General features: G+C 36.2%; 1 protein-coding gene across 2 annotated transcripts in view; it reads right to left on the bottom strand.

Moving 5' to 3' along the window:
* Positions 1-2,133: 2,133 nt before the first annotated feature.
* Positions 2,134-17,071, bottom strand: part of unkl (unk like zinc finger) — a 31,092-nt gene continuing 16,154 nt past the window's right edge. For both annotated transcript variants that reach the window (XM_056241753.1, XM_056241754.1), the window contains 7 exons: positions 16,306-16,483; positions 15,703-15,795; positions 15,387-15,620; positions 7,077-7,273; positions 5,001-5,258; positions 2,534-4,786; positions 2,134-2,500 (listed from right to left, as the gene is read on the bottom strand). In XM_056241753.1, the coding sequence (XP_056097728.1) occupies positions 4,631-4,786; positions 5,001-5,258; positions 7,077-7,273; positions 15,387-15,620; positions 15,703-15,795; positions 16,306-16,483 (1,116 nt within the window). In that variant the 3' untranslated portion in view covers positions 2,134-2,500; positions 2,534-4,630. The remainder of the gene's footprint in view (positions 2,501-2,533; positions 4,787-5,000; positions 5,259-7,076; positions 7,274-15,386; positions 15,621-15,702; positions 15,796-16,305; positions 16,484-17,071) is intronic.

Below are 17,071 nucleotides of genomic sequence, written 5' to 3'. Positions count from 1 at the left end.
GTGTTGACAACACATACACAAACATATTATATTGACAGCAAATTGTATAGTATTTCAAGACTAATTAGAATATAAGCTGTTCTATATATATTGATGCATAATGTACCAAAATAAGGGATATGTTTCTTCCTCGCAATATAAATGTTGTCCTCATTTTGACTTTTGAGCTAATAAATCTGTGAGTTGCAGTTCCCTTTGAAAATTGGACATCTCTCTCTATTCTACAGTTCTCCTGTAAAACCCTGAGAAAAATACATCTCATAATTCCATCAAATTGTTACACGGATAAATACACAAACTTGAAAACTGCAATTGTTAAACTTATAAATTTATTTGTAATGTATCGCAATTCACAAAACTAGTGCTACATCATTATAGATGAACTGTTTTCCAAGTTATTCCAGTGACCCATTTTATATCTAATTTGAATGGTACATTCAATATTCAGGGATTTAATGTTCGATTATTCACAACATTAATTATAGGGAACAGTGGTTCCAAAAAAATCTGTCACTTTTTTTTTATTATTATTATTTTAGCCTCTTATAAAAGTTTACTATTGTAATAGGTTTTTCCCCCTGGCTGGCTAGTTTGCTAAATTTAACCAGTTTCATATGTAATATCTATATACAAGATTGCATAAAACCTTAGGTTCAATAAATCACACTACTGAGAGAGAACAAAATTAGAAAAACAAACAAATGGACAAAAGAAATCCACAAGTATGCAAAAAGAAATACAGAAATTATTATTTCCACTGCAGAGCATTATGGTAAATGTCCAATACATTAATTTACACATTGCTAAACAAGAGTCCTTGGTGCTTCTTAAATTACAGATGCCTGGTCTTACATTAATGTTAAATGGTCATTTTAGATTACAGTTGGTATTAAAATGGCTGATGCAGACAGAGGTGTTTCATGTGTGTGAAATCAAAACCTTTCATGCAGTGGTTTAGATTCATTTGACTAAAAGATTAATATCTGTCATTATTATAGACTGTGCACAGAAAAGCACTGTAGAGCAAACCAGTAACACAGAAACATAATTTAGAAGCCCAAACTCACAATGACTAGTTTTTGCAACAATTTCACTTTAATTTTGTCATGCTTCATAAACTGTTCAGATGAGCTGCTACTTTTAACACGCCCTTGGTAGAGAATACAATTGCAAAATACCTTAACGGTTCATTTGACAGCAGACACTGTACATGCTGACTTTCAACATCAATAAATATTTCTCTTTCAGAATCACTTATTACTCAAAAGTGAAACGTTCAAAGGCATGGCAGAGTAATTATGTATTATTTTAATACACTGGTCTTTAGAAAGTCTGTGCATTGAGAAATACAGATTAGAATGTCCCAAGGCACTAAAATTCAGCTCATTTGGTAAGCTGGGCTTACCCATTTGTTCAATGAAAAATACTTTCAACGTGGTTTTATTAAAGGCACAAATTTGTTCCAAAGAGACTCGATCCTTCCAAGATTTAACAGTATTATGAAGCAGAATGACTAATTGTGAATCAGACATTTAAGAGCAGGTCTACATTTTTGAACAATTATATTTTTTTTACTTGTTCAATACTATAACAGGCAAACGTATCTAGGCCAAAAGCTAGGAAATGTAGATATTTTAACAGTTTTCATAAATGTAACCCAATGTCTGTCTCAGCCATTTCAACTAGCATGAGCAAGGGACCCATTTTACATCACAATCAAATTAGACAACATTTGACAATACAATAATAGACTTCAAGGTTTAAAAAAAAAAAATAAGTTAAAAGATTTCTTATTTCATATCCAAATTCTGAAGAACAGACAGAAAAAAACTAACACCAGTCAAATGGAAACTAAAGAAAGCACCTTACGAGATACTCTTTTAAATTCCTGACAGCATACAAGTAGTGCACAACAACTAATGTTTCAAATCTGATTTCAGAATTTTACGAGTATTATTTGTATAAAAAGAAATATATATACTTCAAATAAGCACTAATCCATATGGCCACTTAAGAATATCAACACAAATATTCATTCATTACTATGACATTCCTTCACTGTAAATTACAGCCAATTCAATACTATGTTATCGTTTCTACTGAGAAATAAAAAATAAAATAATAAAAAACACAATCTTTTTATTTAGTTAATAAAGAATTGTGATTCATTAGGATTTTTTGAATGCACATATAATGTAAATAAGGTACTAGGTTCGGTCATTTTTCTAACTATTTCCTCAAAATGTTAAAATGAAAATGCAGTTATAAAATTGCAGTGAGAACAAAGAATAGTAAAGGTCTTTGGTAGAAACTACAAAAATGGGCATTTAGTCCATTAATATTGTCAGCAAAAGCAGTTGGCATAGTTGTCCTGTCAAATGAAACATTGAAAAACTGACATAGTAATTGTACACCACTTCAATTGAACTTTGAAACGAGTATAAACTACAATACCACTTTGGTTCGTTTGAGTAAAGTCCACATTTGATTTGACCGCACTCTTAATTCGAGAAATAAATGTGTGAAATCCCACACATTTCAACCACATTTTATAGTCCAACAAAACCCTATCTTATGGTCCAATAACCAAATAATGGAACTAATCCCTCAACAAAGTGACACGTCTGCAAAGCTCATGAACACTTGGAAAAAATCACACCCAGAGCTGCTTTGATCCATTTCAACCTATCTGCGTCAACCATTGTACAAACGAGAACATGTTTTTGCTAATCGAACTAGAAAAGATAAGCACATAGTCAATGCATCTGAAGCACCGCACAAAAATATTTCGGAATACTTTGAGCGATCGACTGCGACGCCTGACCAAATGACGGGATAAGTCTGCTCAATACATTTGGCAGTGTGATCTAGAGCTTCAGCTGGTTAACAAAAGTTACACACTGACACATGCAGTGACAAATCAGTCCAAATGTCAAGAAAATGAGCTACATACAGACCTTGTGGATTTAGATACAATGCAAGAAAGAAAGCAGAGAAATCATATATACACTGTCTTTGCCTCGTGAAGCTGAACGAAAAAAAGAAGAAAAAAAAGAGGATCTGGGCAATTAGCTCCTCAATAACCATCCCTTTTGAAGTAAACTGTTTATCCCGATTTCAAAAGACAAGAAACTTGCACCTTTGTGTACCTGACAATTTACCGCACAAACTCGTTGCTGTAAATATGAAAGGAACAAGAAATAAAAAAAAAAGCTTCAGATAACACAGTAGCAGGTCATTTCAATTAGATTACCTAAGCACATTACACTGTCGAATTTGGATACGAAAAAACACCGATGATGTCCGTCTGTAAACACTACAGAGCACTACAATTCTACACATTTCAATAAACAGAAATGTACTAAGCCAGTTTAGTTTTTGCAATCAAAGAAACACACATTTCCTGATTTGAATATCCCTACACGTTTAAATTAAGGATGATGCAACATTTCGAACGATAATGAAGCTGCACCCAAAAAGCACCATCGTTGATGAAGAAGAGGGAACGATTCTTTAGCTGAACCTCAAGAGCTCAGGCGCCGACCAGGGTGAAGTCTCTCGGAAATACGTTAGTACTGAATTAGGCCGGTAAATCCTCTGATAATATGGTACTACTGAAAAATACATACTTGTATACTTGCAAGCGGATGAGATTTGTACTACAATCCTAAACTCTTCACAGATGCTTCGAATGTTTTTAAGGCAAGGCACTTAAGAGGGAGTGGCCAGGAATCAGATACATGTTCTAACATATCTGAAAGGCTAAAGTCCAAAAAAAATTAAATAATAATTACTGGTGTCGCTGAGGACTTCAGAACACGTGTGCTCCTATCTAACAACTACATAATGTATATCTAAATAGTCACTATAAGACGGAGAAAACGATTTACTAAATGCCTTAGCATACAGTATGTGCCTTACTGATATTACAGCTGCTGGTTATGCCTAAAATGCATTCAAAGTTTGCACTTATTTGATTGAAAAATTTAAGTAACAATAAATGTAATATTAACTAGTACTATTTTATATGAAAACTAACAAGTTATATACACTATACCATGATTTAACAGTAAGAAACAATGAAATATTCTATTAATGTTTCACAGTACACACAAAAGCTTCATACTTTAGCATATTTGGGGAAAAAATATATAAATCTAAGAAAATTAAACAAAAAACCTACAAAGCAGCTTAAAGCAAAATGTCAAAAAAACAAAAAAATACCCTCAGACAAATTTCCAAGAACAACAAAGTGCTTTTAACAAGAAATCCTCTTCACACAGTTAGTAGCAACAATGGCGTCGGACCGATGATTTTGTTGCTAACAGTCAAATCAGGGCCAACTGACTATAAATGCCTAAAGCAGTTATTAAGGGGAAATTGTTTAATGCTTTATGAAAATGGATAATCTAGCTTGTACAAAACAGGTATTGCATTCAAGTACTTGATTTGTATCAGTCAAACACCACTTAGATTCCAATAAAACAATCAATTGAATAACTATATGAAATACTGAAACACAAAAAAAAAGAATGCTATTTAGAAACTGTAAGCATAATAATAATAATATTATGTATTAGTAGTTCTTCAAAGGGCTAAATCATTAAATAGTACCTTGGATAGCTGTACATCACCACTTCAATATTTTCGTCTTACAGTAAGGACATTCCGCTTTACCAGACGCACAGTTCTGACAAAGTACATAATGTTGGCAAGGCTGCAGGACAATGGAACGATCATGCTTTTGGCAAACTATACATTTCTTTGACTGAAGCTGATATATTACCTGTGTTGAGAAAAAGAAGAGTTAACATCAGTCACACTCTGACAGATTCAATGCGGTGCGTCATGCATGACTGACTCGTGTGGATGTTAAACCGCGTTGCCCACTCTTCCCCCGCTTACGTCTACTTGACGAGAAGAGTACAACGGTCTTACTTAGAGTGTGTGTGTAAATGTGACATGGTGGCGTATGCGTGTTGGGACCTGGTCCTTCTTACCCCGTCTATGAGGTCTAGGTCAGAGCGCAGCTGGCTCTGGATGGAGCGCAGCTTTGGCAGAGGGAGCTGGTCCAGCTCACCGTAGCTGCGCAGAAGAGGCGTGCTGGGCGAGCGACACAAAACGTCAAAGTCTCCTTGCAGTTCCTTCAGTTTGTGCTCGGTGTCCTCCCGCTTCTGCTCCGCCAGCTGGCGCTCTGCCTCTGCCGATTTAGCTTGTTCTTTCGCTTTGTGAGCGTCTTTCTGCCACGCTTCACAGGCCTATGAGAGGTGCGTTTTAATGAGACGTTCCATCTGATAATAATGACTTAATTGATTCTACACCTTCTGGGCTTTTTTCAAGCTGCCAAGCTAAAGGAGTGCTGCAGGTATGACATATATCTATAGGTCAAACCGTGGAAACGAGTTCACATTTTATCACTTCCGGTTCCATCGCCCCCAAAGTCAAGTTTTTTTTAAAAATGGGTGTTTGGTTAAATGCCTGAAATAAGGTCTGTGGTCAACACAAGCTCAAGATATTTTCAGGTTTGCAAATGCATTTTTAAAGCTTTGAAGGTTGTCGGGGACGTTAAACATTATCACACCGAACAGGTCAACTCATCAACCCACTGGTCTGCTTTTATAAACTGTGTTAATAATCATGCTCTTGCAACTATTCTAACTCAGGGAAAATGTTTTTAAATAAAGACTGAAAGAGTTGTCGGAAGCTTAAAGGGTTAGTTCCAGGGTTCCTACAGGTTTCTTCAAGTTAAATTCAAGTCTTTTTAAGACCTTTTTAAGACCATTTATATAAAAAATGAATACCTATTTCACATCCTTACCAGCAAAGAAAAACAAAATCCTTGAACTTGAGTTCATTTATTTTTCAAATGTGGAATGGGTAAAAGATAAGCCAAGCAGGTGTGAAAAATACAAATATTTCAGTAGGCCACAAGAAATTTTGCCAAACAATGTTAAGTTGTTTTTTAACATTAGCTAGCTACTTATTCCATGCTGGGAATATGGGGAACTGAGAGAACCCTGAACAATAAACATCGAAAATCATAATAATCGTGGTTGAAAAAAGAAACTTTTGAGGAAAAATACAATACAGAGAAGTTACATAGCCTACAGCACAATTTTTAAGACCCAGACATCAAAATTCAAGACTTTTTAAGGTATTATTTCCAAATTAATAAATTCAATGCTTTTAAGGCTTTTTAAGACCCCGCGGGAACCCTGAGTTCACCCACAAATTAAAAATATCCCATAATTGACTCACCCTCAAGCCATCCTAGGTGTACATGACGTTCTTCTTTCAGCCAAACAAAATCAGAGTTATAATTATGGATATTTTTCTTACAAAACCCCATCGCTTCGCTTCAGTAGGCCTTTATTAACCCCCTGGAGACGTATGGAGTACTTTTATGATGGATGGATGGATGCGCTTTTTTGGGCTTTAAAATCTCAGTTACCATTCACTCCCATTATAAAGCTTGGAAGAGCCAGGATATTTTTAATATAACTCTGATTGTGTTCGTCTTGAAGAAGAAACTCATATACACCAAGGATGGCTTGAGGGCGAGTAAATTATGGGATCATTTTCATTTTCGGGTGAACTAACCCTTTAATGCCGGTGATGTTGAAGCCATGCGAGTATTTTGTTTATAGTCTACGTTTTAGCTTTTAACTTCCGGCTATTGTATTTAGGCTTCAAAATTCATAAAAGTGGTGTTCATTTGTGAAGATTATCGTGATGAACAAAACAGGTAAGAATCATAAACTTTTGTTGGTCACAGAGCTTATTTTCTGTAATAATCGAGCCAATGGAAAAATCCTGTTGGGTTTTTGTTGAGGGAACCAGGGCCTACAAAAATACATCATCACTGCAGCACTCAATAGCTTGAGGTGTCACTCGAAGATAATGGGCATCAATAAGCAAAGTAAAGCAGTGTCAGACTTTATTTTCTACAATAAAACTAGGCATGATGAATCTCTCACAGACAACCTACAGGAGAATCTAAATGGCTGCTAGGCAAAATCATTTGTTTTAAGCGTCACCCATCTCATAAGGCCCGCAAAATAGCAAGCACATCTTACCTGTTTGACTTGGTGCCAGGCTTCCTCCCATTGCTTTATCTTGCGCTTGGCTTCATCCAGTTCTCGAAGGAGCCGGCCGATGTCTGCGCTGCTGGAGCCGGCCGTGCTGGAAGTAAGGCTGCTGAACACTGGAGATGGGCTGGGAGAGAAGCTGCCACTCATGAAGTCCCATATACTCCCTGCTCCGCCATTCAGACCTAGGCCAACACATTATTACATCAGCTCAAATATTCATGAAACTGTGATCATACTTAAAAGTTTAGGAAAATAATAGCCTTAGCCTCAGATGGCACACCCACGGACCACCTGATGCATAGTGCACACAAATAAAGTTTTAATCTTCTTAGCTGGCTGCTACACAACTTACACATTTTTATTATTCTGTTGGATAACAACAGAGATTTATTGTTGGGTTTGCCAAAGTTTTGTTTAAAGCAGTTAGTTTTATGTAAATGAGACGAGCACAACAGTATTTTCCACTTTGTTTTTTGAATGTCCATGAAATACTTTACTTTAGGACAGGCTGACCACAAAGTCAGTGACAAAATGCATTTCCTCAAAGTTGTAGCAGACATTTGTGCTGGTTTATTATTGTGATATCATCAGATATTTTGTGATTTCCCCACCCTTATAGACCTTATGCACCAGAGAAACGAGGGCGCCGCCATCTTTAGAATATTCTCTTTGAACTTCCGTTTTTGCGGTCGCTCTGTATATCGTATGGCATTGCTGTCCAGGAGTAATTAGCTTTTGAAGTGGATTTACTTAAAGTTAACCAAAGTTATCATGAGGATTGTAATATTTAAATCAGATGTCTTAACAAATGTCAGTAGACCGGGAAGATTTTAAAACGAGCCGTTCATTCATAAATAGGCAAGATCGCTGTGAAAATACAGACCGGAAGACAAAAGACAACGAGCGCAGCGCTGAAAAGGGGCGGGGCTACATAAGGTCTATAATGCATAATGGCATGCAAAAATTAAGAAATAGAAAAGAAAAAGAAAAAAGATTTTTTAAAATTCTTTTATTCAAGGAGGAATAAAAGTATAAATTGATCAAAAGTAACAGTAAACACATTTATGTTTTATATAGATTTCTATTTCAAATAAATTAGTTCTTTTGAACTTTCCATTCATCAAATAATTTTGATGTTTCCACAAATATATTAAGCCGCAGACCTGTTTTCACACTGATAATAATAAAAATAATAAAAAAATGTTACTTGTGAAGTTGTGAAGCAAATCAGCATATTAGAATGACTTCTGAAGGATCATGTGACACTGAAGACTGGAGTAATGATGCTGAAAATTCAGCTTTGATCACAGGAATAAATTACATTTTAAAGTATATTAAAATTAGAGCTGGGTTTCGATTCAAATTTCAAGAATCGATTCGATTCCGATTCTCAAGATCTTGAATCGATTATCATTATTCGATTCGATCCGATCCGATCTGATCCGATTTTCTAGATTTAGATATGAGTTTTTTTGTTTTTTTTTTCCAGCTGTTACCTGAATTACAGGACTGTAGTTATGCAACATATTGATACTATTAGGCTATTATAGACATTTAACTGCTTGTTTTGAACTTCATGCATGTGTATTGAATGTTAAACAAGTTCATAATGATAACAAACAAGACTGTTTATCGTGGTGAATGTGATGTGTAGCCTACAGAGGCTTCGCACAGACAGTGAATGAGAGAGATCGGCAGAGCGCGTGCGGATTACCTGCGGCTGTCTTTGAAGTCATGTATTCGTGAAAAAGGTTGCCGTGTCAAAGGAAAGCGAAATATTTGTCATATCATCCTTTTAACGTTCACGTCACGGGTATTTACCATATGCGCGTTAGGAGCAGCGCTGGTCAGCATTCCACAGCGCGAGGAAGCCGCCGCGGGGAAATAAAATCAGCGAGTCACGCATTGAATCAATGCCATATTGGTCTCTAAGTGAAGCATCAGCTTCAGCGTTACCCATGCGACGCATTGCTGCTCAGCTGAGCCTTGAAAAGTGGAACTCAAAGTTAAAAATAATTAACACCTTGTTTCATTACATCTCTTTTAATGAATCAGCTTTTTTGAACGTGTTCGTTGAATGAACGAATGACTCACTCAAAGCCCGTTGTTGTAACAGTGTGCGCGCTGAGTGAAAGCCTTTCAATGCGCATACAGGGATCTCCCAGTCGCGGCAAGTTAAAGTTCCTATTATTAAATCGATCCTCTGAGTTACGGATCGATCTTTAGAAATTAATATGAAAATCGATTCAGAATTGGTGAATCGATTTTTTCAACACAGCCCTAATTAAAATAGAAAATAGTTATTTTATATATTATTTATACACATACAGTACCGTTAAAAAGATTGGAAGCATTACTATTTTTTATGTTTTTGAAAGAAGTCTCTTATGCTCATCAAGCCTGCATTTATTTGATCAAAAATACAGAAAAACAGTAATATTGTGAAATATTATTACAATTTAAAATAATGTTTTTCTATTTTAATATAATTTAAAATGTAATGTATTCCTGTGATGGTAAAGCTGAATTTTCAGCATCATTACTCCAGTCTTCAGTGTCACATGATCCTTCAGAAATCATTCTAATATGCTGATTTATTATCAATGTAGGAAACTGTTGTGCTGCTTAATATTTTTTTTATAACCTGTGATAATTTTTTCAGGATTCTTTGATGAATAAAATGTAAAAAAAAAAGAACAGCATTAGTTTAAAATAGAAATATTTTGTAACAATATACACTACCGTTCAAAAGTTCGGGGTCAGTAATTTTTTTTTCCTTTGAAAGAAATTAATACTTTTATTCAAGGATGTGTTAAATTGTTATAAACATGAGCCTCGTCTGAAAGGCAAAGGGGGAGGTGTTGCTGTAATTTATAGTAATATCTTCAGAATTACAGAGAAGTCTTGTTTCAAAAATAATTCTTTTGACGTGTTGGTGCTTAATGTAACACTATCTAGTGTAAATGATAAACCACGTTTGAGATGTGTGCTAGCTACTGTATACAGGCCACCAGGGCACCATACAGACTTTATCAAAGAATTTGCTAATTTTCTATCAGAGTTAGTAATGGCTGCAGATAAGGGTGATTTTAATATACACATAGATAACGAAAAAGACGCATTGGGATTGGCATTTAGAGACATTCTGACCTCTATTGGAGTTAGACAACACGTGTCTCAGGACCCACTCATTGTCGTAATCATACTTTAGATCTAATATTATCACATGGAATAAATGTCGTTGAAATTCTGCAGCAGAGCGATGACATCTCAGATCATTATCTAGTTTCGTGTAAACTTCATTTAGCCAAGGCTACAAAGCCGACTCCGTGTTACAAATATGTTAGACCTATCACTTCTGCCACTAAAGATTGCTTTATTAATAACATTCCTGATCAGTTTCATCTCCTTAGCATCCCAGATAGCTTAGAAGCACTCGATATTGCGACAGAAACTTTTAACTCTCTTTTCCATCACTTTAGACACAGTTGCGCCTTCGCGCTTAAAGAAGATTAAAGAAAATAGTCCAACGCTGTGGTACAACGAGCACACTCAGGCCCTTAAGAGAGCAGCCAGAAAAATGGACGGAGCGCAACTGGAAGAAAACAAAACTAGAGTTTTTTCGCATTTCATGGAAAGGGAGCACGGTTGCGTACAGAGAGGCCTTAAAAGCTGCTAGATCTGCTTATTTTTCAACCCTATTAGAAGAAGAAGAAAAAAACCTAGGTATTTATTTGAAACAGTGGCTAAACTAACGAAAAATAAAGCTTCAACCCCAGACATTTCCAAGCAGCACAGCAGTAATGACTTTATGAACTTCTTTACTTACAAGATTGATAATTTCAGGGAGAAAATTATAACTATGCAACCGTCTACTACAGTATCGCATCAGACAGTGCATTGTAGTCTCCCTGAGGAAAAATTTGATTCATTCATTGCTATAGGAGAGGAAGATTTTTCTAAACTCGTTAAATCATCTAAATCGACAACATGTATGTTAGACCCTATACCGACTGCTATTGAAAGAGATGCTTCCAGAGGCTTAATATCATTAATTCATCTTTATCATTAGCATACGAACCAAAAAAATTTAAGCTGGCTATGATTAAACCGCTTGTTAAAAAAACGCAACTTGATCATACAGAATTAGTCAATTACAGGCCTTTTCCGTCAAATATACTAGAAAAAGCAGTATCCTCACAACTATGTTCCTTTTTAGAAAGAAATCTGTGGTATCTGTGAGGATTTTCAGTCCGGATTTAGACCGTACCATAGCACTGAGACTGCTCTCATTAGAGTCACAAATGATTTGCTCTTATCATCCGATCATGGTTGTATCTCTCTATTACTGTTACTCGATCTTAGTGCTGCATTTGATACTATTGACCACAACATTCTTTTAAATAGACTCGAAAATTATATTGGCATTAGTGGAATTGCACTAGCATGGTTTAAATCATACTTATCTGACCGTTATCAGTTTGTAGCAGTAAATGAAGAGATGTCCCCTTTACTCTTCTCTGTTTACACTAATGAGCTTCAGTGTAAAAAGGACGATCTCACCTTGATTAAATACGCAGATGATTTGGTTTTAATTTATTGCCAAACAAACAAGAACTGTTCTACCTACTCTGAGCGTATTGATAATCTTGTACTATGGTTTGACAACAGTCATCTACGGTTGAATATTGAGAAGACCAAGGAATTATGCTGTGGGAATCAAAATAGGAAAGGCACAGTTGACCCCCCTTACGAATAAGTTACCATTAAAGGTGTAAAGATAGAGAAAGTCTCAAATTTTAAATACCTAGGTACAATCATTGATGATAAACTATCGTTCCAGGACAATGTGGATTATATACATAAGAAAACTAGACAGCGTTTAAGCCTACTTAGGAAGTTAAGAAATTTTGACATCGAAAGGAGGATCTTAACTATTGTTTATAGATCGATAATTGAAAGTGTCCTAACCTACAACATTGTCTCATGGTATGGTAATCTAACAGTGAAACAGAAGGATAAACTAACACGAGTAATTAGTGAAGCAAATAAGATTATCGGCCAAAAACAGAGTACATTGCAAGAGCTATTCTCACATTTTCTGGAGAAAAGGGCATCAGCGGTATATTCAGACCAGACTCATCCCCTTCACTTCTGCTTTGAGGTCCTTCCTTCGGGACGTAGGCTACGTATACCAAGAAGAATATTTATAAAAGATCGTTTGTTCCATTGGCGGCTACTGTTTTAAATTCAATTCTCAATTGAGGTAGTATTTATAGGCGTGTGAATATGCACATATTGTATTAATTTAATTTATCATGTATGTATTACTATGCATGTTTTATGTGTTTTTATTATGTGGTGTGTAATGTGGTTGTAGAGCAGTGTCAAAGATGAATCTCTGTCCAGTAAATCTGAACAGACAATAAAGTTAATCAAATCAAATCAAATGTCTTATATCGATCACAAGTTCAGTTTGGCGTACCACAAGACTCAGTACTAGGACCGTTGCGGTTCACTCTGTACATGCTACCCTTGGGAGATATCATTAGGAAGCATGGCATTAGTTTTCACTGTTATGCTGATGATACTCAGCTCTATATTTCTTCACGCCCTGACGAAACTTACCAATTCACAAAATTAACGGAATGCATAGCTGATATAAAAAATTGGATGACTAGTAATTTCCTACTACTTAATTCTGAAAAAACAGAGATTCTAATAATTGGACAAAAGTCTTCCTCACGTAATAATCTAGAATACTGTCTAACACTTAATGGCTGCTCTGTCAAGTCTTCGTCGTCGGTTAGGAACCTGGGTGTGCTCTTTGACATCAATCTTTCATTTGAAAGTCACGTTTCTAGTATATGTAAAACTGCATTGTTCCATCTCAAAAAATATATCTAAATTACGCCATATGCTTTCAATGACAAATGCGGAACAATTAGTTCATGCGTTCATAACATCAAGGCTAGATTATTGTAATGCTCTTATGGGTGGTTGCCCTGCATGCTTAATAAATAAATTACAGCTGGTCCAAAACACAGCACCTCGAGTTCTTACAAGAACCAGGAAGTATGACCATATTAGCCCGGTTCTATCAACACTGCATTGGCTCCCTATTAAACATTGTATACATTTTAAAATATTGCTGATTACTTACAAAGCACTAAATGGTTTAGCTCCCCAGTACTTGAGCGAGCTCTTAACGCATTATAGTCCTTAGCGTCTATTGCGATCTCAAAATTCCAGCAAGTTGATAATACCTAGAATATCAAAATTGACTGCTGGCGGTAGATCATTTTCCTATTTAGCACCAAAACTTTGGAACAGTCTTCCTAACATTGTCCAGGAAGCAGACACACTCTGTCAGTTCAAATCTAGACTAAAAACAAATCTCTTTGACCTGGCATACACATAACAAATTATAAACTTAATTATAATTCAATCTTAGGCTGCATAGATTAGGTCAGCCGGAACCGGGGACACTTCCCAAAAATCCTGATGTACTCGTTACATCATAAGAAGAATGGCGTCTACGCTAATATTAGTCTCTCTGTTTATCCCGAGGTTTACCATCAGCGTTTTCACAGGTTTGCGTTTTTAAAGCTTGCGAAAAAAAAGAAAAAGAAATGAATATATATATATATATTATAATTATATTATATTATAATTATATATTATATAATATATATATATATATATATATTAGTGCTGTCAAACGATTAAAATATTTAATCGCGATTAATCGCATTAATGTCATAGTTAACTCGAGTCGCGATTAATCGTAATTAATCACACATTTTTATCTATTCTAAATGTCTCTTGATTTCTTTTTGTCCCATTATTTTTTTCTCATTTTAATGCTCTTATCAACATGGAAAAGTGGATCGGCTTGCTTTGTGCAAATGTTTTTTATTGAAAACAACATTGGCATATACTGTGTTCAATTTCACACTAAAACATTCTTACTTGGAGCAAATAATCTCTCACACAATGTAACACTGTCCATCAATAATGGTACTGATATTGACGAGGGGGCGGAGAATTCACATCGTCTGTGTGTGTGTGTGTGTGCTTGGCCATCATCAATTGGTATTTCAGACTGGAAGCGCTGCGATGACGATAGCTCAGTTCACAACGACAAAACACACAGATCACTTTGGTCTTGTCAATGGAACCATTTGGCAACTTTTTAAAAGTAAACTTTCCATTCAGATTCTTATTGGCATCAATTTCGGCGTCTCGCGCTCGTCATCCACTCAAAACGTAACATTAACCAACTATTTGGCCGGCTCGCAAGCCCAAACAAGTGTGTGCGGCGTGCCTGTTGTTTTGTTTCCGGTCTAGCTAGATCCGCTTGCGCTTTGGTCGACGAAGCAACAAAACGTCCTCGCGCGGCACAAGCCATTGAAATGAATGGGTTTCAAAGCGCAGTGCCACGTCCTGTTGCAAAAGCATGTGAAAAAAACTACAAAGTTTGCTAGGCCAAAAAGACCGTTAATTGCACGATAAAAAAATTGACGCCGTTAAAATGGGTTTGCATTAACGCCATTAATAACGCGTTTAACTGACGGCCCTAATATATATATTTATATATATATTCTTCAAGGCTTGCACCTTGGAACCTATTTCAAGGTTTGCGTTCTCGAGCCACCAGGCACTGTTGTTGTGCGAATGAGCAACTGGAGCGCATTAAGGGTTTTCTGTTAGAACGGTGTCGTGCAAGCAGCCCCTAAGTTAACAACTAATGATCTTTGCAACGTGTGAATCGATCAAAACTAAATTTAGCTGGACAATAACTTAATTCTAGAGCTGCTGTAAAGCCAAAACAATCTATGTTACTCTCATTTCCTATTATCACTGTAAAGCTGCTTTGAAACAGTCCATATTGTTAAAAGCGCTATATAAATGAAGGTGACTTGACTTAAATTGATCAAAAGTGATAGTAACGATTAATATTGTGTATTTCACAATATTACATTTTTTTCTGTATTTTTGATCAAATAAATGCAGGCTTGATGAGCATAAGAGACTTCTTTCAAAAACAGTAAAAATAGTAATGTTTCCAAAACTTTTGACCGGTAGTGTCGGTATACAGTATATCTACAGGATTTCCCAGGATTTCTGGGAAGTGTCCCAGGTTCAGGCTGACCTAATCTATGCAGCCTAAAATTGAATTACTGTACATCTCTTTATGGCAGATTAATTCATTATTCAGCTAATAATCTTCAGTAGTAGTTTTTGTCCCGTTTCATCCTGAATGTGACAATCTCCAAACCGTACAGTCCTTACCTAAGGAGTTCTGTGTAGACGTTGGTGTTCCTAGAAGGCCGTGTTCAGGTTTAACAGGTGGTGCCTGTGGCTGGCTCTGCTGGGACGCCATTCCAGTGAGGAGAGACTGGGACAGGGATTGAGACAGCGAGCTGAGCGGGGAGGCAGATAGAGACGACGAGGAATGCAGAGAGGAAGACCGAGCCAGAGAGCCAGGAATATTGACAGGAGCAGAGCCTCCTAATAACCTCTGACCTATGGTGAAAAAAATGTTTAAATATTAACTGCATCATATACCTAGTACAAGCTGAAACTAACAACAACAATAAAGTCTTACTTGTTAAACCAAGGCCATTGTTGTCTTGGTCCTCTAGCTCTTTGTCGAGGGAGGCAACATTGATGTCACTAAAATTTAGGTCAAGTGCAGATCCTAAGAGCAAGGAAAGTGGTCCGATTCAATATTTTTGCAAAGTGGATATAAAAAAGCAGCTACTTACAGAGACAATATTGCATGAAGCTATTGATGTTTTGTTATGTTTTCTAAAATAGAAAAAAAAAAAAGTGATAAAAGGCATAAATCAGTTATAATTCAGTTATCCATCCCGCAATACGATTCATTTCAGTTCATATCCAATCACAGTTAGTAATAACATACATCAAAAGCTGTGTTCGGGTAACAGTCATATATCTAACTTGAATTAGCTCAAAGAAAAGGCAGACGTAAAGGCAAAAGCACTTACCATCCACTGAGCTCTGTGCTGCTGAGTCATTGCTGCTTCTACTAGTGATCTTTAGTGGACTCACTGAATTATGGCCAATGCTTTGCCACAAATACACTTCCTTCGACTTCACTAAACACTCTGCATTTCTCTGCACTGCCTTATCTGGGCTGAGTCTGTCTCATGTAGTTTTTCCGAAAGAGTGCTGCAGTGGACCTTACCTATTACTGACTCCACAGTATTGCTGCCTGGATAGAAAGGCGTGGCTTTTGCATTCATGGTTGATAAAGTGGTGGGTGACGAACTGTCAGATCCGATACTGGAGGCCAAGCTGGATGTGATGCTTGATGTTATGCTGGACGCTAGTGGGTTCACCACCGAGAACACGCCACCGTGAGCCTGTGAAAGGAAGCAATATAATCCTTTTTAAAAAGCAATAGTATAATTTTAAGAAATGGCTTCTTCATAATCAACAATGTGAACAATAATGTTGCTACCTTTATTAATACTATTATCATCATCATCATCATCATCTCACCCAAAACAACACTTTCTCTTTAAAAAAAAAAAAGTACATTTGTCTTTTTGTATATTATGTTGTTTAATTGTATTTTACAGAGTTGTTTACAATTTCTGGTTGTATTAGTCTTATTGTTGTTTTTCTTTTCTTTTCTCTAGTTTTTAGGCCTAATAACATCTGGCAAAGGGACTACCAATGAAAACTAGCCTTCTGGCTAATTCGGGAACATTTACATTTATGAATATTCATTAATGCTTAGGATAGAGGTTGAGGAGAGATCCCCTGATATGATTGTACAGCGCTTTGGGTGCTAGTCTCTAGTCTCATTGGCTGTATGAGACTAGGAGTAAGCTAGATCAACATTAGAATAACATACTATTCATATTCTAACATTTCCACATGTTGAGCTATATAACATTGATTAGTTTTATGTACATTTGCTCACCTGTCTAATAAAGTACATGCAA

Source organism: Rhinichthys klamathensis, unplaced genomic scaffold (genome assembly GCF_029890125.1).
Source record: "Rhinichthys klamathensis goyatoka isolate OS25496 unplaced genomic scaffold, OSU_Roscu_1.1 h1tg000670l_1, whole genome shotgun sequence".
In the NCBI taxonomy this organism is placed as follows: Eukaryota; Metazoa; Chordata; class Actinopteri; order Cypriniformes; family Leuciscidae; genus Rhinichthys; species Rhinichthys klamathensis.
The sequence above is the reverse complement of the archived record's forward strand: the minus strand, read 5'-3'. Positions and strand labels throughout refer to the sequence as shown.